Source organism: Chiroxiphia lanceolata, chromosome 5, assembly GCF_009829145.1.
Source record: "Chiroxiphia lanceolata isolate bChiLan1 chromosome 5, bChiLan1.pri, whole genome shotgun sequence".
Taxonomy (NCBI): Eukaryota; Metazoa; Chordata; class Aves; order Passeriformes; family Pipridae; genus Chiroxiphia; species Chiroxiphia lanceolata.
In genome coordinates, this window is record NC_045641.1 from 51,887,099 (window position 1) to 51,915,080 (window position 27,982).

At 48.1% G+C, this 27,982-nt stretch overlaps 1 protein-coding gene across 2 annotated transcripts; it reads left to right on the plus strand.

Annotated features, from left to right (window-relative positions):
• Window positions 1-4,527: 4,527 nt before the first annotated feature.
• CSNK1E (casein kinase 1 epsilon) lies at window positions 4,528-27,971 on the plus strand. 2 transcript variants are annotated; one of them, XM_032688365.1, is made up of 11 exons: window positions 4,528-4,619; window positions 8,886-8,973; window positions 15,234-15,344; window positions 15,507-15,655; window positions 16,342-16,570; window positions 22,724-22,894; window positions 24,394-24,542; window positions 25,030-25,222; window positions 25,327-25,466; window positions 25,809-25,874; window positions 26,405-27,971. In XM_032688365.1, the coding sequence occupies exons 2-10, from the start codon at window positions 8,898-8,900 to the stop codon at window positions 25,839-25,841; spliced, it is 1,251 nt and encodes a 416-aa protein (XP_032544256.1). In that variant the 5' UTR covers window positions 4,528-4,619; window positions 8,886-8,897; the 3' UTR covers window positions 25,842-25,874; window positions 26,405-27,971. The 2 variants fall into 2 exon arrangements, with proteins under 2 accessions (XP_032544256.1, XP_032544255.1); XM_032688364.1 differs by having other exon boundaries at window positions 4,534-4,841.
• The last annotated feature ends 11 nt before the right edge of the window (window positions 27,972-27,982 follow it).

Here is a 27,982-nt window from a genome sequence, read left to right on the forward strand (position 1 = left end):
CTCATCACTGAGAAATGTCAGCACCAAGGCTGGCTGTGCAACTGCCCTTAAATGTCCTCATGCATATGAATTATGGTTGAGTTTTTAATTATGTGGCTAAAGATTTATTTTCCACGGGACACCTGCAGCACACAGGTTAGATGGTGCTCTGGATGAGTCTGGGCTATGTCATGAAAAAGGCTCTTTGCAGGGACTCAGCATAATTTGGGTTTTTGTTGTTTTTTTGTTGTTGTTGGGTTTTTTCCCCCAAAAAGTGTGAAGAAAAAGGAGTGACTCATTGTTGAGCCAGTTGTGTGTTGGCTTGGATCCCTGCCCCTGCTGCGGATTTCCTACCTGATGCTGAGCGAGTCACTCACAGCAATCTTTTCAGAGGTAGCTATTAGCTATGTTTTATTTATTTTGGCATTTTGCTTTGATTTTAGCCTTGTGCTATCCTAGGATCCTGATGTCTCATTTGCAGGAGTATTTATTTCTCCCTCCTTCAATGGGGACCTGCACTTGACTCTAGAAAAGGCTTTAAAATGCAGAGCGTTCTGGCAAAGCACTCAGATCAGCATCCCCACCTTGCAGGCTGCATTTGACCTTCCCTCCAGGAGTTCTAGGTCTTCTCTAAAATGCTACTCTCTTGCTTGGTATGAGTATTGAAAAGACAAATCTATTATTATTTGGAAAGTACTGAGAAACTAGTGTATATTGTGTGAAGAAGACCCTATGTACATCAATAATTTTTTTTTGAGTGGGGGGCTGCATATTCTGAATGAACTGTGTTAATGCTTTGAAGAACTCTGTCAGCCCTGTTGGATGCGTCAAGTCACAGGTACCTGCCTCCTCAGGTACCTTTGCTCTTGAATTGCAGGTGGCAATGCATTTGTTCTCACTTCTCATCTTTTCTTGCTTTCACTGGCCTTGCAGAAGTAGAACTTCAGCACAGTGTCAAAGTTTTCTCTGCTCTTTCCCTGATTACTCACACTTCCCTAGCACAGGCAAGTCTCTCTGTGGCAAAGTGACTTTGGTCTTCAGAGCAGTATGTCCTTCTCCAGATAGTGGGTGAAATGGGATTCTGCTCACTGTGGATCAGGTAGAGCTGCCAAATGCGACCTGGCAGTTAGCTGAGGTCTGCTAGGTCACTGAAGCTCAGCTTTCCCACGAGTTTTACTAGGTACTATGAATATCACCACCGTGATTCTGGAAGGCCACCCAGCCATAACACTGTGAATAAACAGAGCAACTTTAGTCTTTCTTTTCCTTTCCTACCTGAGGAACGACATGGTGGGCAGTGGTGAGGCTGGCTGGGTGCACAGCGAGGTACAGCCCCCCTGGACACACCAGCCCACAAGACTCAGCTCAAGACACGTTGCCATGGGTTCCGTCTACAGTGCTGCAGCTTGACTGCTGGGGACAGCTTAAGGACCTTCCCCTGTTCCATGTGAATAGGACAGCAGCCAAATGTAGCCCCATATAGCCCATCTTCGGCTTGCCTGCCTTCGGAAGCAGCACTCCCTGTATCATCTAGGGATGCTTTGACCATGTCTGAACCCTGGGAAAGGTAGGCATGAGGTGTCCCAGGTGCAGGTCCCCCAGTTGCTGAGCTAAGGGGCTTGGACTCTCTTCCATGCTCTTACAAAGATCCATTCCAGGCAAACCAGGGAGACAGGATGAGGTAAGGCCTACAGGGTTTTCATCCTGGGACAGGGTTCTGACTGCAGCTGTGTCTCACTGCTGGGTCTGGGAGGTTAGACAGCCTTCCACGTGCTGCTGTTCAAACAGAGTCTTAATGTAAATCGGTTGTTGTATTGTGGTGCTTCATTAGGGCTAAACCTGAGGGGGTGTTCATCTTTGGAGAAGTGCACAGAGGAGAAAAGATGCATGTGACTGCAGCTGCACACCAGTTTAATTACTGGAGAGGAACAGAGATGACCCAGCACAGATTGTGAGCATGGATTCTGCTTGTCCCACAAATTTCTTCCCTCTCCAACAGAACCCCAACCTCTCTCTAGTTGCGGTCCTGCTGCTTGTGTTGTATATAACACTTCCCTTTTTCAGACACTGGGGCAGGAGTTACCTGTTGCATCACTGGAGCACTGACATCCCTGACCCAGACAGGGTCCCCACAGTACTGGCTGCTACACACATTGCCAAATCAGCAGCACCTGGACCGGGCTCCCTAATAAAAATTACTCTATAAGAAGAGGTGTAACTAGGCAATACTTGAAGAAAGGTGGGTGTTATTAGATCGTGTGGTTAGCCAGCACTAAAAACTTGATTACAATTCAATTAAGGGAATGTTTCTAATTAAAGAGTTCTTATTTTAAGCTGTAAATGATTAAAATAAAGGTAACTGAAGTGTCCATGTGCACACTCCAATTTCATCTCTCAGGACTGTATCTACATTTGGGATTCTTTCAAATTCCCTCCCACTGCCTCAGCCAGCAAGAGGGGGAGAGCTGGCATGGCCATTGTCCTCACAGACATTACACTTGCCTGCCAGTCAGTATCACCCCAAACTCTGCTCCCACCATCCATACTGAGAGCTGCCTCTCCTGGATTCTAATTCAGAGCTATCCTTCCAGGCTCTCTGTCAGAGCTCACCTCGCTCAGTACCTGCATGAGCCTGCCACTCACAGCAAAATCGTGAGTGATGCTGTGCTCCAGCAAATCCCCTCTCGACTGATGTGCACCCACCCAGGGAAGGAGGGTAACCCAACCCTTGGCTGGATCTGGCAGCGGCTCATACTTTATTACCTACCTTCCCATCTGCTCACTGTTACATAAGCTGTGAAACGACAGAGGTTCAATGGAGCATGTGTAAGGAAATGTCATTACTACAAAAACTCAATTAAATTTTAACTTCTCCAAGTGGAGGAAAAGTTCTGTGATAAAACTGGCCCAGCAGTGAGAGGGAAACACCACTGGTTCCCAAAGGCTTGCATAAGTGAGGAACTACTCCCAGGTCTCAATGGCCCAACAACTCAGTGTGGGCACAAACTGGCAGAGAGATATAGGTCGTTGAAGTCCACCATTTCGGTATGGCTTGAAGCAGAGACTGCTTTCTGTAGTGCAAGGTGCCAGCATGGCTGCAGCTTGGGCCTCTCGGTGCCAATAGCCTGTGCTTATGTTGTGTATTTGGAAGTTGACATTGGGGTCCTGGCTTAGATGCACCCAAGGGCTGTACTGGTATGGAGGCTCCTGAGCTCTTCCCTATCACGCTTATCTCCTCCTTCAGGAATCGTGGTTCTTGACTTTGGGATGACTGTGCTGAAGCATCTCCTGCACCCTGATGAGGCATCCCTACCTGTGAAGTTGGGCATCATCTGGCTCTAGCTGCAGGTCCTACTGCTGTTCCCTTTCCGCTCACCCTACACCGACCTCCAGTCTCTCCTACAGTCCCGCTCCCAGAGCTCACAACAGCACTTCCATCCTCCTTTGTCCATCCAGCCCCAACCTCCCAGGAGCCTGCAAATACTTCCCTGTCCTGGGGTCTGCTCCTACACCACCATACAGGTCTGATGTATGGCTGCTCCCCTAAATCAGCTGGCTTTCAGAGATGCTCTGGGGCTTGCTGTGGCCACCTGGCCTCCAAACACCCTAGGGGCTGTGGGGTACCCCCAGCTTTGCACCTATCTGCTGGTGGGTGCCCCATGGACCTTGTCCATCCAGGTTAGGCTTTATATGTGTGCTTCGTCATTCGCGTGGATTTGCAAGTGCTCCACCCAAGGTGTGTTCCTGCTCCTGACGGGTGTGGGCTGAGGAGCCCTGACCCTCTCTGTGGGGTTAGGGTGGTTCTGATGCCTCACTGGCCTTCCTGGTGGACCTCCGCTTGGCATCCGCCGTCAATACGATGGCACCCAGCACCCAGGTTTGATCATCCCCATGTGGGGCTACCCTGCTGTTGCCCCAAGGAGGAGAAACCTTCAGCGGGGTCGCGCCCCCTAAAGCCCAGCGTGTGCGCACGTGTGTGTGCGTGTGTGTGTGTGTGCGCGCGCGCGTGTGTGTGTATGTGTGCGTGTGTGTGTATGTGTGTATGTGTGCGCGCGTGTGTGCGTGTGTGCACGCGTGTGTGCGTGTGTGTGCGTGTGTATGTGTGTGTGTATGTGTGCGTGTGTGTGTGTATGTGTGCGTGTGTGTGTGTGTATGTGTGTGTGTGTGTGTGTGTGTGTGTATGTGTGCGTATGTGTGTGTGTGTGCGCGCGTGTGTGCGTGTGTGTGTGTATGTGTGTGTGTGTGTATGTGTGTGTGCGTGTGCGTGCGTGTGTGTGTGTATGTGTGTGTGCGTGTGTGTGCGTGTGTGTGCATGTGTGTGTGCATGTGTGTGTGCATGTGTGTGTGCGTGTGTGTGTGCATGTGTGTGTGCGTGTGTGTGTGCGTGTGTGTGTGCGTGTGTGTGTGTGCGTGTGTGTGTGTGCGTGTGTGTGCGTGTGTGTGTGCGTGTGTGTGTGTGTGTGTGTGTGTGCGTGTGTGTGCTCCCCTCGCCGAAGCCGAGGGCGGCGGGCGGGAAGGCGGCGGGAGCGGCGGCGGTTGCGCCTTTAACGGCGGGCGGAGGAGGAGGCGGAGGAGGAGGAGGGCCGGGGCTGCGCTGGGTGACATCAGTGGGTTTGGCTCCGGGGCTCAATGGAAACTGGGTGAGCGCCGGGCTGTGCCGAGCACACGCCGGCTGGAGGGGACGGCGAGCGGGCGGGAGGCGGCAGGCAGCGCCGCGCCGCGCCGAGCCGAGCGAAGGAGGGACGCGCCGGGCACGGCCGCCACCAGCCCTCCCCAATCCTCCGTCATCCTCCCCGCCTCGGCCGCCTGGCCCCCTGACAGCCGGCGGAGCAGCATCCCCACACGGCCCCCTTCCCGTCAGGGTGGGTATGGGGGGCGCCCGCCCGCATCTTGGGGCGCAAACCCCGGGGGAAAGGCGGCCCCTCCGGCTCTTTGTGTGCGCGGAGGGAGGGGGATGGGGCGGGGGAGGGGAGGGCAGGGCGCGATGCGCCGGGCCGGGGGGGCGGCGGGGGACAAAAGCCCCTTTGTGGGGGCGCGGGGAGGGGGTCGCCCCCTCCGCCACTGGCAGACTGGGGGGGGGGGGAAGGCTCCCCCCTCTTCCCTTTCTCCGCCTGCCGGGGCCCTGCCTTGCTGCCGGCGGGGCCGATCGGGGAGGGGGGTGCCGTGTGTTCTCGGCGGGGGACTGCGGGGGTCCCGGCGGGGGGCCTCCCCCCGGATCATTTAAACCCCCCACCCCTTCCGTTCACTGATGCTCCTTGTCTTCCTCCCCAGCCCCCGTCTTTGCTTGTTTCGGGGGAGAAGGGGTGTCTGCGTTTGGGGGGAGGTTGTAGGGGTCGGCGTTTCATCTTGTGGGGGCTCGGTACGGGCGGGGGTCGATGGCCGCGGCCAGGGCCGAGGTGGGGGGGATAAGGAGAAGTTCAGCGCCGTTCCCGGGGGTGGCAGCTTTTTGTTACCTACCCGGAAAAATAACAGCCCGGGTACGACTGTCTTCGCGTAGTGTTTTGCCTGTAGGGGGTGGGGGTGTAAGGGACATATTTTTTTTTGTGTGTGTCCCCCTCCCTCCCTGTTTTCCTGTTGCGGCTCTTTCTTCCTCAGATGTAGTCCAAATGCTCTGTGCATGGCGTTTCTTTTCTCCCCCCACCTTATTTGCTGCTCTCCTTATTGTAAGAGTGAAAGGGTCTGGAGGGGTTTGATATTTTGCATTTCAATCAAAACGGTGTTTTTTTTCTTTTTTACATCCCATTTTTAAGCCAGTTCAAATTACTGTTTTGCCAGTCTCTTCCTTTATTTCCTTCATATACCCAGCCCCCCCGCCAAAAAAAAAAAAAAGGCCGTGTAAAGCCTCCATGGTCTATGAGCAAACCAGCCCCCACTCCCCACACTTCCACTGAAAGCCGGAGCCGTGCTGGGATCGGCAGCCTCCATTATGGAACCGTGGGTTTGGGTTTGCGTGGCCTTTGCTAGACAGGGCATCTTCTCATTCCTGACCCCCTCGGGTGGGACAGAGGTGGCCCTCCTGTTCCCCAGCCCCCTCCCCCCGCCCAAGATGTTGCCTGCATCTTTGGTCGCCATCGTATCTGGCACAGCAGTGTGGTATCAACTCTTATCGTGTGTTTATATAATGGTCTTTGTGCCTGTACGTGGGTATTTTATATTATATAAAAGGGGCTGGTGCAAAATGGTGTGTGTGTGTAAGCACCGCTGACGGCTGGATAGTATTATTATTTTTCTGAAGCTGTGTAGTATTGGATATTCACGTATGCAAACGCTCATGCAGAGCACACACTCGCTTTGAGGTTGTATGTGTGTTAATCCCTTATGGAAAACTAAATGGTTTAACTAAATGATTGCCTTGCAGCCCCTGGGAATGCTGCCTTGGCTGTAGAGTGCAGGAAGGGTGGCAGGGCTGGGGGGGTTAAGCCTGCTGGGGGGATGGGTAGGAGGGATGTTTTAGATTTTACACATATAAATAATATATAGGAAGTAATATAAATGTCACATATAAGAATATATATTTTATATGTAAAATTTTCTTTATAACAGTAGACCTTAAGATCAGATTATAGGAGGGGAAGCTGTAGATGGTGGGGGTACGTGTGTGAAGTAGAAGCAAATATGATAGGTGTTTGAACTCCTGGAGCAGCTGTTGAGGGGGTGGGATGTGTGTCCTGCCCCATGACCACGAATCCAGGCTGTTGCTCCCTGGCTATCCTCCACCCAGGTTTTCTACGCACACTTGTATGTGTGTGCTGGGGGGGAGATAAGGCAAAATGACAGCTGTGCGAGACCATGATTTTTTTACTCCATTATCCTGCTTCCCGCTTCCACCCCCGCGCCCCAGAGCATTTTTTAGATTCCCCTTTGGAGCCTGTTGCTTAATCAGCTAGAAGGGCTGCTGCCTCCATGTGTGAGAAACTCTTCTTAACCTGGCTCCTGTCTGTCCCAGAAGGGTGGGACTGAATTTAGGCTTGGGGCTGTGGTGTTGCAGAGCAGTATCCACTGTGCCCTGGTGCAGAGGAGACCCCGCAGAGACCTATTGCCCAGTCTCTGCCGTGTGCTCGGTTGTGCTCACTCCAGCTGGGAGTTGGACTCAAGTGGAAGTGTTCAGGGTTCACAGGCCTGGGTAAACACACCATGAAGGAAGGAGGTTCGAGGGCTGTCTTCTTGACAGTGGTGTGACAGGTTCCCGGGGACACAGACCTTTGATCGTTTATTGGAGTAGGAGTGTAAGCAAGTCTGATGTATGTTAATGTGGTTATACAGAACAGCAGGCAGCGGATAAAAATCATGTCTGTTTGCTGTGCCCTTGCCCAGGTCCTCCTGCCTCCTGGTTTGGTTCCCAAGGCTCTGCCTACATTCCTTGTAGTAAGAAAGTCAGAAATAGCCACAGGGTTTTGTAGACTTTAGATGCACAGAAACCCACATGCATAAGTAAATACTAGGTGAGGAGACTCCACCTCTAAGTGTTTTGTGTGTGGTTTCTGATGACTGGAGCTCTGCTTTCAGGGTTCACAATGTCCCCTGAATGCCTTGATAGGATTATTTCCCTGTACATCTCTACAGTCCGTCCATTCTTCTTTCTGTAATCCCATCTCCTGGGGCAGGAGAAGCAGCTCTGGGTTTATAGTATGCCCAGAATCCTGTAGCTGGGATTATTTTTTTTTGTACTTCTGTCTCACAAGGCCGTTCCTCCCTTCTTTCCTTCAGTGATGCTTCCTTCCCACCAAGCTCCAGCAAGGGAAAGTTCCTCTCACCCACTTGTGAAAACATGAATCATTCCTCACCTTTCCTGTCCCCAACAGGCTCTGTGTCTGCATTTTGTATGCTAATAATGTGGCATTGCATAAATTAGGACTGTGGCAAATCCCTCTAAAAGAAGACGCATTGACTGTCTTAGGAAGAGATGTCGTTCCTAGAATAAGTTGGTGGCCATAAGAAGGGGCGAGGGAAAGTGGTCTGCTAAGGGTGAACTGCTGGAACTGTGTTTGGCAGAGGTGTTTAGCAGCAGAAGTTGAGGTTGGCAGGGAGAACAATCTCTGGCTGTGGTCCTTCCACCTAGTTGATTTTCTGTGGAAGGTGAGGAGGCTAAGCCTGGGCATGTTGATGGGGTATATCAGGTCAAAGGGTTAGCTAATCACCTCAGGTAAAGGGATGAGGAAAGGCCCAAGCTGCTAAAAACAAACAGCCAGCACACCTAGGTAGGTAGCAGAGATGGAAAGGCTCACGTAGACCAAAGGAGGCTGTGATCCCATCAGCAGAAGCCTGTGGAGATAAGCAAGTGCTGTTCCGAGTCAGTGCCTCGAAGGGTTCAGTTCAGCAAGATGTCTCCTCCCTGTCCCTTGTGCCAGCCTCTGCCTACGAGTGATACAGTCCGTCTGTGTCTTGCAGCTCTTGAGTCCTGTGCTTCACCACCACTGAGTGGTGGTTGGACTTGGGCTGGGCCAGAGAGCAACTTCTTCTCATAGGGTTTGTTATGCCTGTCCTTTTTGGTGTCTCATGAGGTTACTTCTGTCCTGGTGCCAGGTACTGTAGGGTACAAGGAGCAGTACCTCTTTACAGTGGTGTGGCATGATCACCCACTGAAACCTTCTTAGGGGAGATTTCCTGATCCCTTCCACAGTCTCTGAACAAAATGATGGGGAAGAGATTGAATTCTTCTTTCTAATAATGGGAACATGGAAAACGTGCTTGAGAGAGTTGTGTTCCTGCAGCATTTCTAGCTCATGCTGTCCCTGGATGTTCAGGAGATAGGAGGGGTGATAGAAGCCATGTAGAAAGTGATGTATTTCAAGACTTAAAACTCTACTCAGCCTCTGGGTGAAGTGGGGAGGTCTCTTCTGGAGTGTTACATGATTCACTTCCTGTTTCTGCTCTGACACTGTTCTTTCTGTGCTTCTTATTCTCAGCACGACTGAACCATGGAGCTTCGAGTAGGGAACAAATACCGGCTGGGCAGAAAGATTGGCAGCGGTTCGTTTGGAGACATTTACCTAGGTGAGTGTGAGAGTCTGTCCTTCTACCTGCCAGGTTGTTTTTCTCAATTGCATCATTGTTTCGGGGTTGTTTTTCTTGCCTGTTGGTATTTGTGGGCACCATGTAAGGTTGGAGGGGGTGGAGAAGAGAAGAAGATCTTCAAGGAATACTGCTAGTTGCTGCCAGTCTTCTGATGGCAAAGAAAGTGGGATGAGCTCAGCTTTGCCTTGCAGATGCTGGAGACACGGTGGTAGTTGATTAGACTGATTTAGATTTGTACTGTTTGGGACATATTTGACATATATGCTGCTCCAGCATTCTCACTTCCTTTTCTTGGTCTTGGGTGTGTGTGGGTATTAACTCTGTAAAGAGTGGGTGGTGGAAAGGGAGGGCATAGCTGTCCCTTCAAGGGTATAAGGAATAAAGTTTTGGGAAGATTAGTAGTGGAAAAAGTGATCTGGACCTTTAAGAAAGAGGTCAGAGACCAGGAGCTGTAAAACAGGTCGGAGAGCCTGGTGTGGTTGAACTCCTGGGCTTTAGATCTGTTAGATCTGTAATGGGATTTAGAGTTAATGTCTGGAATGACCTGAGCTGAGAGCTCTGTGGACGGAGCCCATGAGGCGCTGGGTTTCCTGTTACTGCAGCAGGTTACCTGGGTAGAAGTTCTTCCAAGCCAGTGTGGTGATGTGTGCTAATGTTCCCTGATGCTTTGCCTGCTCATGTTTTTATTGGCTCAAACCATGTGGGGCCAGAGTGGCGAGACTACCCAGTAGCCTGATCGATCCCTCCATGAGAGTTGGTGTGGCTTTACCTGTCATCTGGTTCTCCCCACTACCTTTTTAGTTGTAGTCCTGCAGGCCAGCAGAACAACTGCCCTCTCCCTTGGTGTCTGCAAACTTTGGGGACTTACGGGCGTGTCATGTGCTTCTTGACTGTTAATTTGCTTGGTTGAATTGTATTTTGCTTCCCAGTACATCCACCACTCCTCACTTTTGCTGCTCCTTCAGTTTTTCCTAGTTTGTCCATCTGCTGAGCAGCTTGGAGCCAACATTGCATTTGATGTGTGGCATTTCCAGTGCCTGGCAATGAAGGACTACCCTCGAGTGATCTGTAATGTGATACCTCTGCATAGGCTTCTTTGGGTCTCCTTGGCTTCCCCCATCACCAGCACTATCAGGTTGCAGAATTGGCCTTAACACCCTGTCAGCTATATTGTAGAAGATGTCTTCTAGGATCTCTAACATCTTCCCATCCCTCCCTGAGTCCCTTTTGTTGAATACCTCTAGTTCAGATTACTTTTTCCTGTGCTTGTAAATCACCGTCTGTTTTCAACCTCTGGCTTTTACCTCCAGTTCCCTCTTGCTTTATTATTCTCTCTTGATTGGTGTTGGCAGCCTCTCTTGATTAAGTGTCCTGTGGGAATCATCAGTAACAGGCTTTGTTGCCACCTTTATCCAGAGCATGAACAAAGATGATAAATAATGGATCTGGGATCCCAATTCCACTGTGTGCTGCCTTACTGCTGCCTACTCCTGTATGCCACTCCTCTGTGACCTTCCAGCCAGTTAGTGTCTGATAGCCCAGACACAGCATTTTCCACCTATGAATGGAAAGGCCTGATCCTGTGTTCCTCTGCACCACGTAACAGGTCATCCACCTGTGCAGAGCAGGCGTGGAAAACAGGCTCTGGTGAGGGGATTGTACCTGCCTTGCCCGTAACCAAACAACATGAGAGGCAGAGGAAGCCCCAGTGCCCTAGTGTGGTGAGCACAGAGGGATTCAACCAAGTTACTTGAATGCAGTATCAAAGCCAATGATGTTCATTGAGGTGCAAGCCAGCATGTTTTGAAGCAGTGATAGCGAGACTTCTTGGAGCCTGGGTGACTCCCCAGCCTGGAGGGATCGGGCATGTACTCTCTGATGGTGCGTCTGGAGGACGCTTGTGCTCGTGCTGTACTCTCACAGCCTGCTCTGCAGACAGAAGGACTCATTCACGAGGACTTCTCTCCTGCACTAAATTCACCTCACAGTTCTCTGTCTTGATAATGGTGTGGAGACAGAACAAGGACAGACAAACCTTGTTTATCTCTGGGGATGAACAGGGGCTGTACGGTTTATCCTCAGCTTCTCTCTTTCAGGATGTTACTGCCTTCACCTGCTCTGTAACCAGTGGGCGCTGCGTGCTGTGCTCTTTGGGATTTGTTTTTGGTTTTTTTTCTATCAGAAGGAAACTTGGATTTCTACATGGGTAGACACAAAGGATGGACTGTATCAGCTCAGCTGAGGCTTAAAGCACAATGCCTTCCTTCCATGCATACTTTGGGGGATAGATATGCTGCGGGGATATTCTCCCTACATTGATTTGGGAGGGTGGGAAATGAGATCATACTGCCGAGGGGTCTTGGCTAACCCATTTACCTCTGAAATTGCTCATTCAGAAGAGCAAAATCAGTTTGCAGAGGAATTGCCAATACTTTTAGGCTGTCGGAGGGAGGTGCTTTGTCAGAGGTGTTGGCCAAGAGGCAGGGCAGGGTAGCTGGACCTGGTAGGAATCGTCTGGCCGGGATGCACACTGATGGTGGAGAGGAGCTGGGCAGACAAAGCATGCTGGGACCTGCGCTGGCTGGGGACAGTTCCTGGTGGCAGGCTCCTCCCTTGCTGGGAGGGGAGTGCCTTCCCTTTGTTTCCTGGCCTGTTAACTCTCTCTCGCCCTATCTGCCTTCTTCCATCTGTTCCCAGCCCTCCATTCTTCCCTCGAGAGGCTGTCAAGAGGGGAGCGGGTGGTGGGGAGAGTGGGGGCCCCGGCCTGTTGCCACTGTGCACAAGGAGGGCGGTGTTTATTGTATCAAACATGCAGTCAGGTTTCCACTCTGAAAAGATCCTGTTCAGCCGGTGACATCCTCTGTCCCCGGGGCCCCGTTTCAAAGAGCTCATGATGAATGAGTTGAATTTGTGCAGCCCCCACAGCGGAGCGAGACTGGGGGTGGATGTTAGGAATTATCCCCGATCCTACATACGTCTCTCAAGTGGCTGAAGCTTGCAGACTCTGCTGCATTTGTCTGAAACACGGTGCTTTCCAGTCTAGAAAGAGAGCAGAGAACTGTTGCTTTTGTACTTGTATCCTTAAGAAAAGATGGTGGTTAAAGCATGGAACAAAGGACCAGAGAGATTCCTGCCCTTGGATTCCCTCCTCACTTGTGGTGGTCTCAATCTGGGTGGATCTCTAGCAAAGAAATGGTAGAGGGAGCAACCTGTAGACACAGCGGGGTTTGGGGATGGAGCAAGCCTAAAGTGTTCAGTCAAAGAATAGCTCCTCAGTAGGTCTGATTGGTCCAGAGAAGGACCATGAAAATGGTTAGAAGGATGGAGCATGTCTCCTATGAGGAAAGGCTGAGAGAATTTGGATTGTTCAGCCTGAGAAGAGAAGGCTTCAAGGTGACGTAACTTTGTCCTTCCAGTACCTGAAGGGAGCCTACAAGAAAGATGAGGAGAGACTTTTTGCAAGACCATTTAGTGACAAGACAAGAGGGAATGGGTTTAAACTGAAAGAGAGCAGGTTTAGATTAGATACCAGGAAGAAATTCTTTTCTGTGAGGGTGGTGTTGCAGTGGAACAGGTTGCCCAGAGAAGTTGTAGATGACCCTTCCCTGGAAGTGTTCAATGCCAGTTTGGATGGGGCTCTGAGCAGTCTGGTCTAATGAAAAGTGTCCTTGCTTATGGCAGGGGGTTGGAACTAAATGACCCTTCAAACCCAAACCAGCCTATGATTCCACCTTTGCTTTTCTAGGCCACAGGGTTGTCTCCTCTTTTTTGTTTGTTTGTTTGGTTGGTTGGTTTTTTGGTTTGTTTGTTTTTTGTTTGTTTGTTTTTTTTTAAGTTTGGGCTATGGAGAGTGTGGGGCTGAGGGCCATCTGAGCACATATAAGTGGCATGTTCACATTTTGAAGAATCTAAGTCTTCTTGATGCCTACCCCTGCTTTCCCTTTTCGAGCTTTATGTGCCCACAGATAACACTCCCCACCTGCAGACAACCTAGTAGATGGATGCATCATCATCTTCCTAAACACCTATGGTAATGTAGAGATGAGAACTCATTCATGTTTCCACTGTTCAACTTCTGGGGTAGCATTCATTCAAAATGGTAACGCTGCCAAAAGTCAGAAAGACTCACCAATATTTGTGTGTCAGCAAATGGATTAGGAGAGGGAAAAATTTCCCCTGGGAAATGGACAAGGGAGCTGCTTCAGAGGATTTGGAGGAAAGTCTTCACAAAAGCAGGGGAAAGAGAAAGGAATGAGGGAAGGAAGCACTCTTACCTTTTTTGGGTGTCCTGGGTGTTTCCATGCTGACTGAGGGCCAGTGATTGAACACTAATTTAAAAGACAGATACTAGTCCCTTTTCCTGCTTTTTTCCTCCTTGCACTCCTGATGCTTATAAGAAGGGTCTTGTGGTGCAGTGAAGGAAATGTACAGACTTGTTTTTCTGGCCAGGAGTTTTTAAGTGGAAAATGGCAGCATCTTTTCAAAAGTAACCATTGGCTCTACCTCTGAGGATGGCTTTTTGGCTTTCCCTTCTGCTGAATCCTGTGTTAAAATCCTTATTAAATTAATCCCATTGCTCCTCCTTCCTCTCCCTTATAGCACCCTAAATAATTCCTCTCCCTCCTTAGTGTTTACAGCCTTCAAATATTTGCAGACTGTTGTCATGTCCCATTCTTCCTCCCCACCCTTCTTGGTTGTATCTCTTGTCTATGTTACATATTTAGCTCTTTTAATCTTTCTTAGTAAATCAATCCCTCTAGACCCCAAACAGTTTTGTTGCTCTCTTACAAATTCCTAGCAGCTTGTCTGTCTCGACCCAGCACTGTAGCATCTAGATTATGTCTTTTTGCTAGCAGGCAGCTCTTGGCTAAGTTTGTGTACAAGCCAGAACTCTTCAACAGGAGATCCTTAGGATCCAGGGGGAGAAGGGATCCAGTTGTGTGAACAATTCCTTTTTTTTCTTTTGGTCCCTGGCTCTGGAGGAGGTGTGGGAAAGAGGATAAATGGAGAGATTTATCTGCAGCTGTCCTTGTGGACTCTTAAAGTCTTATCACAGGGTTCAGGAGGCACAAATTAGCCAGACCTACTAAAACTAGCTATGGGATATCTACAAAACGTCACCTTTGACTCCAGCTCATGTTTGGCATGCGTGTTCTGGAGTAGTTTATTTTATGACAGTGTTCACAAGCTGCTCATGATCAGAGCAGCTCTCTGATTTGTGTTTGAGTGCAACTTCTAATAGTTCCAGATACGAGGAAGGGCTTGTCTGTGTGTGTGTGTGAGGCCGGCATGGCGGGAGGGGGAGAGAAGCAAAACTTGAGTGTCATTCCCGTGACCTGTGTACAGATATTCATTCTTTCCATTTTAGGATGATGTGAAACATCTGGAATCCTTTCAGCTATTATGAGGGAGAGAGCAGCCTGTTCCTTCTTTGACAGTGCACTTTGGGACCAGAGTGCTGGCTTTCACAGCTGGCAGCTCGGTTGTTTTTAGAGAGAAGTGTGTGGGGTGGTGGTTTAGTGTCGTCACAAAGTATCTAGCAATCCCTTCAACAGAGGTGTCTGGGCAGCTTAATTCAGGACTGGATTCAGTTTATTTCTTCACGCTTCTAATTTAGGATATAGCAAATGTTTCTGTGTTGGCAAAAGATAAAGGTATTATTGAAGCCCTCAGGAGAGGGAGAAGCTGGGGACTTAGAAATTGTCTGTATTGAGCAGGTCAGGGCTGTGGAGAAAACAGATAGCTGGGAATGTTAGTAATGTCTCCTCCTGAACTAATTGGCTCTGTTGAAATGCTGTAACTGAGGTAACTAGTAATTTTGCTAGGGAAGAGATACTCTGTATCACTGCCTGGGGGTGACTTGCATTCAGGGTCTGGGTATATGATCAGAGGCAGCTACAACTTCCACTTAGCTTAGGTACTGTTGATACGTACAGATTGACCTCCCAAAGTCTGGTACTTTTTGAGATAACAAAGCAGTTAACATGTTGCAAGATTGTTGTTCTAGCCTGGGTTGCAGGGTCAGACTTGGTTTCCTATTCACGTGCCTTTCTCTGGCCTTGAGTTTGCAAATGGCAGCGCTGGAAACTCTCTATGAAGTGGCTGAATCTCATTTCTGTCACAGAGAATAAATTTCAGGGCAAATCTTAAGGTTTTGGCATTTTTACAGGCCTTGTTAAAAGTGTTTAACTTCAGTGGAAGCTTGCGCAATCTTCATTTCACTTCTCATTTCTATGCAGGAGCCAATATTGCAACTGGTGAAGAGGTGGCCATCAAACTGGAATGTGTCAAAACCAAGCATCCCCAGCTCCACATTGAAAGCAAGTTCTACAAGATGATGCAGGGAGGAGGTGAGATGGGGAGGAGAAGATGGGGCCGGGGGAGTGGTTGAAGAAGGAAATTATTCTGGAGGGCCTTAGGAAAGAAATGATGTGGTGTTACATATGATCTTCTCAGCAGGGGATGCAGCATCTAGTCTCTGTTCCGAGGGCTTAATCTTTCTCTTTCCCCAGTGGGTATCCCCTCCATTAAGTGGTGTGGAGCAGAGGGGGACTATAACGTGATGGTGATGGAGCTCTTGGGGCCCAGCCTGGAAGATCTCTTCAACTTCTGTTCCCGCAAATTTAGTCTCAAGACAGTTCTGCTCCTGGCAGACCAGATGGTGAGTTTCCTCTGAAGCATTTGTGCCTACTCTCCTTTTCCATGCCTTTTTTTTTTTTTTCCCTCCCATCTCCTCTGCTTAAGAACTGCTATATCCCAAGCTTTCTTCATTTAGTGACAAGTGGCTGCCAGCTTTCTATTTCTTGAGGAAGTTGGGGGCCTGGAACCTAGACACTGATGACTTTTCCTGATCTCCATCTCTCTTTCCTTCTCCTGCTGCTCACCCTGTGTTAGTGTTGCACACATAGATACTTTTGCCTGCATGATGAGTGATTGGCATCACTACCTATCTCAATTCAACTGCCCATGCCCTGTGTTTAAGACCCTTAGCTCTTGTGGATGGACCCCCTACCTTCCCAGCCTGTCTAAGTTTGAAAGCTGACAGCTGTCAATGCTGAAGCTCAAAGTTTTAGTTCATGCAGATTTGCTTCCCACCTTTCCTTGTGGTGTTAATGGTGACCTCCCCAGAGTGAGGACTGGGTGCAGGGTTGAATTCCATCTACAGATCCTGCAGCCTCCAAAGGGTGTCTTTTCCTTGGCTGTCATCTCTGATATTCTCTGTGAAATGTCTTTTTCCCTACTCTGACAGGTCAGTGTCCTGGACAGGGTACTGTTTTTAGCAGATGCAGTTAAGGTAGGTTTTTTTCTTGCTTGTCTCACTATTTATTTATTTATCCCCCACTCCAGATCAGCCGTATTGAGTACATTCATTCCAAGAACTTCATCCATCGGGATGTAAAGCCAGACAACTTCCTTATGGGCCTCGGCAAAAAAGGCAACCTAGTATACATCATTGATTTTGGTTTGGCCAAGAAGTACCGAGATGCCCGGACCCACCAGCACATCCCTTACCGGGAAAACAAGAATCTGACTGGCACAGCCCGTTATGCCTCTATCAACACCCACCTGGGAATTGGTGAGCCTGCTGTTTCCCCTTGGTGGGGCTTTCTAGGGGAGGTAGTGTGTCCCCAGAAGGAGGGAGTTGGGTTCTGTGCCTGATTCTGGTACTGACCTGCCTTGAGGTGGTGGGCAGGTAACTTAAATGCTACACCTGTGTTACCTGTCCTGCCTTTGGTGGCACTTCGAGCTTCTGAAGACAGAAATTGTTTTACCAGTATGTGTTTGTGCACTCACCGCTTAGTGCAGTGGGGCCCTGTTGAGCGTCAAGGCTGTGACCTCTGTGACTCCGCGGCTACTGAATCTGCCTTGCACAATTTTTGCAGGCTGATTAGATGTGTAAAGGAGACATTCACAGGCACTGAGCCTTTAGGAATGTGTGCAATTGAACCTTTCTTGTTGACTCCCAAGCACCTTCATCAGTGATTATTCTGTAGCTGTCAGAGCTGCTGCAGTATGGTCCACCACTGAAGGTGGGGCCAGCCATTTGCTGAAAGTGTGCAGGAAGCTGGAATGAGGGAAGGCTTCCAGCTGGCTGGACATCCAGGTTTTGTGATTGAGAACTGGCTGTCATGGTTCTTCAAAATACCTGTGTGTCTGTGAACCACACTACCCTGTTCACCACTGAGGCAGCTTTAGGGAGGTAGGGCTCTGCCCTCAGTGTCTATGGTTAGCACTGTGGGAATGAAAGTAGGCTGGGAAAGCATGCTGAGAGCTCAGCCAGGTCTTACACTGGTGCTGACCATCATCCCAGGTTTTGTAAAAACCTTGACCAGGTTAGTGCCCATCGTGCTCAAACCTCCTGAAGTCACCCAAATTCTTGTCCTGGGAATCAGCCCCTGGTGGCTGTGAGGAACATAGTTGAAAACCTCTTGCAGTTTTCTTTTCTGTTTTCTGACCAAAAGCTTCTTTCCAGTGTTTGACCTCCTTCCTCTGCTAAATTTTTGCTAAACTTTGTTCTCAGTATGAGGCTTCCTTAGTTACCATACGGTCTGTTCTGAGCAGGCTGACTTGGTCCTGCTATTAACTGGCAACTCTGAGGAGCAGAAACACTGAAGGTGTCTTGCCTGTGAACCCAGGAAAATAGCTACTGTCTTTGCAGCTCAGTTTGTGTCTCTGGGAGACCTTCTTCTGAAATGTATAACCTGAGAATTTGAAAGTCAGAGCAAGGAACTCAAACCTTTTAAACTAGCAGCTTCCACAGGATTCCATGACCTCATTTTTCCTGCACTCTCCCCTCTTGCAGATATTTCTCAGATATCTGGAGTCAATACTTGACCTGCAGAAAATAAAGTGGTTTCCCACTGTCTTCTTTGTTTAATACTATAGCTGTAGATGGAAAATGCTTTATTTATATAAAAATGGGGAATGTTGTGTGTTGAGAGTGGGCTGTGATCTCCTGACCTCCTCCACACTGTAAAAATACTTCTTATAGAGCTTTCCAAGTTGGCCTTCTGTATTTTGGCTTGACCTGCATATATATAACTGACTCTCCATTGAATTCTCAGTCAAGATTTCTACAGCCATGGAAACTGCCACAAGGAGACATGCACAAAATAATTATCACTACTCTGTCTGTCGATTCTTATGTGTGTGCCTGCTCTGCCTGAACTGATCACGAGAGGCTAAATGTCTGGTTGTGGTTTTCAAATGACTTCATTATTCATCCCACCCCAACTTAGCCCTTTACTACTGGTGCTTGGCTTGTGTGTCAGGACGAACAAACAATGTCTAAACAGTAATCCTAGGGCAAATTGCATATGCCATGAGTCTGAGCACAGCCACCGCTCCCTTCATGCCCTTTGCTTCGGGAAAGTCTGGGTGTGAGTTACTTGGCACAACAGGTCTCAGATGTATTATCTCCACGTTGCAGATAGTTCCCCTGAACGGCATAAAGGTTACATGACTTGCCTGGAGGAAAGGGGATGAAGGTGCTGAGGTTTCAGCTAGAGTTCCTGTTTCTCAAGACCTCGCCACAGGGTATATGACAGACACATTTGTGAGTTAGCAGCATTGCCATGGGAACCATGACTCTGAAGTTTTTGACTTTTCAGAGACTAAACTCTCTGTCTTAATGTTACATTAATGCGCTCTAGGGAGAGGGAAGGAACCAGGTGCTGGTGTATTCGTGTGACAGGAATAGCAAATGAATAAATGCCTTTATTTGAATGTGCAAGCTAAGGGTTGGACATTCCAATGTCTGGAAGAAACACATTCTTTTCCCAGTGACTGGGGAAAAAAGTAGGAGGCGAGATTGGGGAGGGTTTCCACAGCTGGAGACTTGCCGTTGGGGGAGTCACTGGTCTGTGCAGGCTTTAGTTCACACATTCCAGTCAATTTTCGCATACTCTAGGGATGAGAGTCCCCTGCACCCACTGTAGCTTGTAAAGTCTGAAATAGATGCCCGGGGTGCCCAGGAGACAGTCTTGGAAGAAGCCTGGTGGACTCTGTCTGGGTAACAGGAGGTGGGAGGCAGGGGACAGTGCCTTCCCAAGTGCGTGTCCTAGATGGCATCAGTGTAGGCTGTGCAGATCATAAAGTCCTCCTGCTCATCCTGCCCTCTGTCACCCATTCCAGATCTCTGTGTGTGTTTTTAAAGGCTGTTGCCATGCAGTGGGGAGAGAAAGGGGAACTGTACTGCAACTTGTGCAAGATCAGATCTGAGTATGTAGTGAGAAAAGCATTGCTTGATTAAGCCTGCTTGCAGAGCTGGACTGGCTCCAGGGAAAGCTAATTTCTAGAGAGTCCTGTATGGGAGCAGCATCACTTTGAACAGAATCAGAGTGGAGGGAAACACTCTCCGGACAGAGGGACCAGAAGGCAGTTTAGGTTGCAAAGAAACATGTTTTGTCAGGAACTTTGTGTCCAAGACAACCAGTCCTCAGTCTTCCGTCTTTGCCCAAGCATGTCTTTTCCTGTCCTGTTACTCACCCCTGATTTGGCTTTTGAGGACCCTGCTTTGTGAAGGGAGTGAGGGTGTGGGCTGGCTCGGATCCTCACTGGGAGTGGGAGGAGGGAACTGGCCGGAGATTGCTTGCAGAGTGAGAGGTTGGGTTTGAGGGGTTGTGCTGGCTTGTGTGGGAAGATGACCTTGTGTTTCTATTGGAAGAGGTTTTGGGAGGGAGGAGGGAAAGGATGAGTGTCTTATGAAAAATACATTTTAATAAAATTGTCTTTCAAACCTTCCCCCCCCCCCCCCCCCCCCCCCCGTTGTAGGAAAACTGAGAAGCTGAAATAAAATGGAGAGAGGAAGTATCATAGGTCATGATTGTAATCCAGCTTCTGGACGAACTTGCTCTGAGCATGCGTTCACGTTACTTGTATTTCTCTTTCTCTTTTCAAACTGCAAAGTGAGATTTTTTTCTTCCTGCATCCCAGGGATGGTGTTAGTGTTAGTCACTGGTTGTCAGACTTCTAAAGGTGGAAAGTAGTGATACTAAATAACATTTCTTTGGTGCGTTGAGGTAAAGTTTTATTTCTAACTCTTTGCTATCTGATGTTATCTAGTATCCTGGGAATGTTGGTATATGAGGCCAGGGAAAAGAAATAATTAAACTTGGGAGCTGTGTAACTGAAGATGAAACAGGAAACGGGATGTAGGAATTGTTGAAATGTAGGAATGAAGATGAAACAAAGCGACGGGATGTAGGAATTGTTGTCCTTCACAATCATCCAAGATTTAAATCAGGATCTTGTAGTTAGGGTTACAGATGAAAGACTGCTACAATGTTTTGAGGTAGCTGCACATCTGTGACCCATCGTGTTGGTACTTCAGGCCTATCATAGATTTGAATCTCAGTGAAATTGTTTAAGTGGGCTGCAATTGCCACAGTACGTGAGGTACTAAACATTGGGGCTGCAATGCAGTCAAACACTTATTCATTTGGAATTTTAATAATTAGGTGTTTTGCTTGCAGTTGTTTTTCCTTGATCATGTTGCTGTGTTAAGGCACAGTTAAGGTGTGTTTGCATGCATGTAATGGATACTAGTTAGCTTCCCAGTTTGGTTTTGTAACCCCTCTCATCGCCTTTACTAAGGCCTTGTAACATCTCCCAATGACTTCAGGCTCCCTAATCTCAAGTCTTTAATTCAGGCCTTCCCCAAATCACTAGGACTGTGCCCAGGCATATGTTCACAGAACATATCCTGTTCTAGATAGGGTTGGTGACTGTGCTCAAAACTGCTGTGCTTCACACAAGTAGAGGTGTGTTGTTCAGCCTGCCCTAAACAGTTTGGAGTTCAAACAAGATTTTGGAGGCAAGATCCTGATTTATTCCTGAAAGGCTGATTTGCTTGTTCAGTAGGTTTCTCTGGTCCCTGCCCTGCCTTTCCTTACTCCTCTTGTCTAGAGCACGGTAGACGCTTTAAAGCTACAGTATGGATAAGTCAAGAGCTGCCAGATTGCAGGACTGAGATTACCCTTGTCTCCTGTACTTTCAGGCCCTGGGTGTGCCTTCTGACTCCACATGCCTCCTGTCTAAGGATGTAGGTCATTACCAAATATTGTTCAGTTTTGTTTATTTGATATGCATGATGAGTAATTGCAGCCCTCTAAGAGTACACATATCCCAACCTGAGGCCAAATGCAAACTCAGTTTCTTTTCTCTGCTCCCTCCATAGCATCTAAGCATCTCCCAGACAATCACGTAATTATCCTTGGCAGTAGCCTGATAAGATAAGGATGTATTAGCCCCTTTAAAGTGGGCAACTTGAGGCAGTACGTTAGTGAGGTCAAAAAATGCTGTTATTTCTGCATGCTCAAAGTAAAACACTTTGGGGATCTGCAGAAAGAAGAAAGAGCTGTGTTGACCCTGAGGAGCTGGACATCTGTATCTGTGACCTGCTACAAGCTACTCTTTTGTCAGGGTTTAGCTCAGCTAACAGAATAAGGGGTAGCTGTAATGATCTACTGGCCTTTGAATGGGGCAGGTGGTAGCATGTAACTGATACTGACAGTTAACCCACAGACCAACACATAATCTGCAGCATTTTCCAGGATGTAGCACTGAATCCAGCAAAATGTGTTGTAGTAGCGAATTAATCTAATAGGTGATTCTCTTTAGTCTTTCCTCTATCCCTGTGCTCTCCCTCAAGCCATATTTTGCCTGCCTGTTATCTGTGTCAGTGGTTGTTCTACTCAAGCTGTAAAGTACTTTTTCCAAAATGTTTGTTTTATCTGGGAGGAAAACAAGGGCAAGAGCTTCTTGGCAAGATTTATAGATGAATTTGCAAGCATGTTGGAGGAGCTGGGAGGAGTTTCACAAGTTAACCAGTCAACATTTGCAGTTGTTGAGATTCTGCATCAAATCCATCTTGAGCTAGCTTGAAACTTAAAATGGCTTGGCCATTCCAGAGAACAAGTTCAATGTGAAAGGGTTTTTTTTTGTGAGGCAATTTTTTTTGTTCCATAAGTAAGCATCAAAAAGCGAGCCCTTGCAATAGCATATTAAGGGCAACCCTTGCTCTTAGTAGAGTTGGTAGTGCTGCCATTTACACAGTCATTTCCTATTTGGAGGGGAACCTTTTGTTCAAGGTATGCCCCTTTCCTCCACAGCTTGAAAAATGCCACCAAGCTGGAAAGACATCTTTGCACAGTATTACATGTTAGACTCCTCTAAACAATTAACAAAGTTGTTTACTACTAGAAGGGGTCCCTAGTTCCTTGTTTCTGTCCTGCCTAAAGAGTATCAGCAGTTTAATTAAAGATGTGTTTGAAAGGGTTGTGTTGGGCTTACCTCTGTTAGACTTGTCTTTCTGTGACTACCTCTGTCATGACTAATCCCTGGGTTGAAGAATCATTCTGGGTGGAGAAATGTAGGTGCCCTTCCTCTGAGACTGGGAAGAGCAAAGTAGGCAGTGTTGCTGCAGCACTTCTTGAGCTGTTAAATTCTTGTGTGAATTAAGGCTTGTCCAAGTGAGGAGGTAGTCAGAGTCATTAGTTATGAAGTGGGTGGGGCCATATGGGAAGAGGAGCACTTTAACTCTTGTAATATGACCGTCCTCACAGAAATTTGCTCTGGAATGTCTTCTTCAAGTTTGTCTATCCATAGAAATGTACCAAAGAAGAGAGAGGAGTGATTGTTCTGTTCTGTGTTTAGCACCAAAGCTATGTGATTGCCAGAGTACTTTTGACTGCTGCTCACTCCTTGCCCCTTTGTAACATTCTCACAGAACAAAGTCGCCGTGATGACCTGGAGAGCCTGGGTTATGTGCTCATGTATTTCAACCTGGGCTCGCTGCCCTGGCAGGGCCTCAAGGCTGCCACCAAGCGCCAAAAGTACGAGAGGATCAGCGAGAAAAAGATGTCAACACCCATCGAGGTGCTCTGCAAAGGGTACCCTTGTAAGTGCTCTCATCTTGATGGCTGTCTTGTCTGCTGCTTGGCTTGTTCACCTGCTGAAACCCCATGGAATCTTGAATCCTAAAGGGCAGTGCCCGGTACCCCAGACCAGGATGTGCTGTTGACACCAGTGACAAGAAGGATAACAGGTGGTACAGTTCTGGTTCAGAAGTGGGAAATGTGTTTTTGTGGAAAGTGAAACCTTATGTTAGTAAGGGCGTGAGAGTCCTGAAGGGGATAGAGGGATCTTTAGGACCTCAGTAGCAGTTTGGAAGCAGGATGGACAATGAGCTGAGAAGGTACGCTGGTGATCCTGAGTTTTTACTGGTTAATGAAGAGTCCCAGAAATAGCCAGGCAATGAAGTGGCAATTGGAGTTCTTTGTAGGTAAACATGGGTAATGTATGTGAGAACAGAGAGAAGTCTTGGTCCTCACATCATTTGCACAATAGTAGACTCCGACTGACCAGTCCCACTCATCAATGAGCTGTTGCAATTACAATGGGTGATTTCTGTGAAAACAGAAATTTTGTGCATGGCAATTTTGTGCAAACAGCGTGCGTAAGCCCATGGCCTATTTGCACTTTGTGTGCTCTGTATAGCTCTAGTCCATCCCGGATGTGGTAGAACTGGAAACCGGTCCAGGAAAGGGCCAAAAGGGTAACTGAGGTGAGGTGATTTCTGCACAAGTAACAAGTTTGCTGGAACCTGGAAAAGAGGTGATTAGAGAGATGATAGAAATCTATGCACTCGCTATGCCTGCAGAAGTCTGGGTGGGAGACAATTATTTGGTGGCCCCAGGTTTTGTATTGGAAGAGAAACAAAGCTTGTTTCTGCTAGCTTCAAAACAAAATGATGCAGTTCTTCACACAGCCAGTAGTAGAATGTAATAGTAGTAGTGGAACTCATTCCCAGAAGTTGGTGTGGGTACTTAAAGCTTACTGGAGTTCAAGGAGAGATGGGACAAGTACATGGAAGAGAGACTCATGGAGGGTTACTAAATAGTCAGAAACCACATCCAGATCAAGAAGTTCCTGGAGCTGAAAGTAGGTGGGAGCTGGACTAATGTCAATAGAAGTGTCAGACATGCTTGCCTCACGCTTTCTCCTCTGTAGCTGTCTGCTTCTGGCTACTGCTTAAGATAGACTGCTGAACTAGGAGGACTTCTGATTTGAGCTGAAATTCCCAAAACTCACCTCCACCTCTTCTTTAGGCCTGCATTCTTACTGTCCTTCAGCAGGCTCTGCAGGACTTGCTAAGTCTTGCTTGGAGAAACCGACAAAGAGAGATGCATGAGCATTTTCTGTGGTAAAAATAGGGATGGGGTTTTCTTAGTGGCCAAAGCACTGCAACCAAACCAGCAGGCTCAGTTTTTGTTATACAGCTCTGTGTGTGTGCTGTCCTGGTCCAGCAAGCCACTGCTGAAATGCTGCAGTGGCTCCATGGCAGGGCATGGGAGGTTGGATGGTGTTCAACAGCCAGCTGTTCTCTGCTCTCTCCAGCTGAGTTCTCAACATACCTCAACTTCTGCCGTTCGCTGAGGTTTGATGATAAACCTGACTACTCGTACCTGCGGCAACTCTTCCGCAACCTCTTCCACCGCCAAGGCTTCTCCTACGACTACGTCTTTGACTGGAACATGCTTAAATTTGTGAGTGTGTGTGTGGCAAAAGGGCTGGAGAGGAGTTGGTTTTTATCATGGGGAGGGGAAGGAAAGTTGGAAACTACCTGCTGTTTGTACTTAGCCCTGGTGAACAGCTTGACAGAGGGGACGGGTAGAGTGAAGAGAGGCAGAGTTACTTGGTGCAAACTGGGGGTATAGCTACTGTTGTATTAGTGAGTATGTCTGATCTGTAGCTATAGGTAGGTAGAGATAATTTTTCAGGAGAGGACTATAATTGGAGGTGGGACAGTGGATTCCAGTAACAGCTGTAGTACCATATGCTTCCTTCCCTGTTTCTTCATGGAACAGAATGAGGTCCTCTCTTGGTGCAGTGGAAGATAGTGGGGGGAGACCATGTTTTGGGGATGGAGCTCCACTTCCTTGGCACGATGGAGTACCATGTGTTTTCTGTCCGGGGCTGCTACTGTCTCTCCTGCCTGACAGCCATGTGTGGTGTGGGGGTTTCTCTCCTCAGGGAGCAGCCCGGAACCCTGAGGATATGGATCGGGAGCGGCGAGAGCATGAACGAGAGGAGAGGATGGGGCAACTCCGAGGGTCAGCCACACGAGCACTGCCCCCTGGCCCACCTGCTGGAGCCACTGCCAACCGTCTTCGCAATGTCACTGAGCCCATGGCCTCCACCCCCACCTCCCGAATCCAGCAGTCCGGTGAGTGGGATGGGAGAGCTTGGGGAGGGTTCCACCCCTGCTGTTGGCTAGAAACCAAAGTCATTGACTGATATTCTTGTCTCGATGGTTCTCTGCCCTGACAGGCAACACGTCCCCCAGAGCAATCTCAAGAGTGGACAGGGAGCGGAAGGTCAGCATGAGGTTACACCGAGGAGCTCCTGCCAATGTCTCCTCATCTGACCTCACAGGGCGGCAAGAAGTGTCACGGATTTCAGCATCACAGGTGAGTCCCTGCTGCCATGTTCATGGCCTTGGACTGGATATTCCAGAAGTACTATGGGCCCCAGAGTAGTTTTGAAACTTCTAGTGTGGTGAGGGGAGTTGTACCAAGTTACACCTTCACTCTTCAGTTACATATTTTCTAAAGGCCATGCTCGGTACTGTCATCTTAGCTCTGCTTTGCTTGGAGTAAGACTTTGTCTGGTTCTCTTCCAGACCACAGTGGTTTGGAGGAGTAGAATAGTAAACTCTTGGGAGGGAGGATGTCCTGAAAAAAACGTGCAGCCTCTCTGTTTTGGTGTCTTCTTTTTCCTCTCCAACCTTAGCAACTCTTTTTCTTTTGTAGACAAGTGTGCCATTTGATCACCTTGGGAAGTGAGGAGCAATTGCCACTGGACCAGTGTTTGCTTAGGTGAGCCTGTCCTCATGCCTGGGAACCCCCAAGGGTGGAATTGCTGGGAAAAAAAAGCCTTAGGTTAAGACTTTGCTGATGTTGTGGGGGATTGGTACGTTTCCTTTCCTTTCATCTTACTTTGAGATGTTTTTGGCTTCAGAGGGAAGAGTAAGGTTGGCTGCCAAAACCTTGAGGGGATGGATTGTCTTTAAGTGTGAAGGTAGCTTCCATTTCTCCGGGACGGTAGGCAGGGTGGATAAGGTGCTGGGCTGGGGAGCCATTTTGTTAGTTCCTCATGAGTGCTTTTCTGGCAGTGTGACAGTGTTGGGGAGGAGGGTGCTGTGTGTAATCAAGTGTGTGAGACTTTGCACAGCTAGTGAGTGCCTCTTGTAGAGGAAATGACAGTAGCTGGGCAAGGTAACTCCAAGGGGAGGCAGGAGTGTAGAAGAAAGGGCCGATATGATTTGTGATGCTCCAGCTGGCATTGGAAGTGCTGGGAAGAATCTTTTCTCCTAATGTCTCTTCTCTCTTTTGAATTCTCTTTCTAGTGTCTTCACTGTATTTTTCTTTTAAAAAACAAAAAACCCAAAAAACAAATAAAAACTAAAAAAAAAAAAAAAGACAAAAAAAAAGAAAACACCAAACAAAAAAACCCAACAGAATTTCTTTTTGCCAACGATGAGGAGTCGAGCTGTGCCCCCGCGCTGGTGTGAGCCGTTTCCGAGAGGGCCACCTGCGTCCCCCAGCGCGACGCCTCCGAGGAGCTGACAACGCGGGAGCCGTGCGGGATCACCTCCGCTGCCCCCCCAGCCCTGACCGCCGCCCCCACGGGCTACCCCCAGTTCCTTCTCCTGACTCTCTGCTCCTGGTTTTGATTTCTCTATTTTTTTTTTTTTTTCTTCTTGGGTATCTTCCCCTGCTTTTTTTTTTTTGTTTTGTTAAATGTTATTTTGAAATCGTATGGTTTCTAGCCATATAAATTTTAACTTTGCTCTCCTTTTTATCTGAGGGCAAGGGATGGTGCAGGGTGGGGGGTGAGTTTTTTGTTTGTGGGTTTTTTTTGGTTGTTTTTTTTTTTTTGGTTTTGTTCTTTTCAGGAGCCTTGTGGGCCAGGAGCGAATCAGATTCCAGCCACACGTGATGGTACAAGTCTGATTTTTATTATTATAACAGAATTTATTTTCTTGAGCATTAAACGAATTTTAAGCTGTGAGGGGAATTGTGGCAACAGCCTAATCATTGACTCGGGCTTCCTTTCCTTGGGTGGCTTCTCTGCGGTTTCTTTCTTGGATGTTGGGAGAAGTGCCAGCCTTCCCTGAACCGAGCAGTCCTCACACACGGAGGGATCTCTATGGAGAGGCACCTGGTGCCATGGAGGATGGGATCGTTGGAGCTGGAATACAGGGAGAAATATACTTCTCATCCCTGCAGCGGGGTCTTTTTTTCGTCTGGCTGTGCGTGTTTTTCTATTTTTATTTTTTAATTAAAACTTGTTTTAATTCCTGCGGAGAGAGTGTGGGACTTGAGGAGAAGAGAGGGGCGCACAGAAACGGGAGTTTGGAGTTCTGTCAGAGTGATGGCTCTTGCTCTCTCCTTCCCTCATGCAACCCCAAGTAAGATCCACCAATACATGCACAATCCCTTCCTGCCCTCTCCCATCCGTCTCCCCCCCTTTCCCCCCCACTTTAGTTGTTTTTAAATATAATTTAGGAATACTCAAGCTGCTTTGTGGCACTTGGGGCTTTGAAACACAATGATCACCACTGCGACCTATGGCCTGTAGCAGACACACTGTCACTGTAGTGTGGAGCCGATGGGTTGTTGGCAGGGCGGGGAGGGTGGGGTTAGTCTTTGTTTTGTTTGTTTTTACCCTTTCTATTTAACACTTCATTTTTCCTCCCTGTTTTTTTCCTAATTTATTTACCCCTCTTACTGTCTCTCTCTTTTTTTTAATTAAAGAGCAAAACTTTTTATTACTTTGTAATTTAAAAAAAAAAAAAAACCTGAAGAACTTTGGGGGGGATTTTGTACTTTTTTCCTGTGTAAATATTGGACTTTTTTGAGCTTTATCGTGGTTGTTAATTTGAAGTAATAAAGTAGAAAATGATAAAGTGACGCCAGCATCT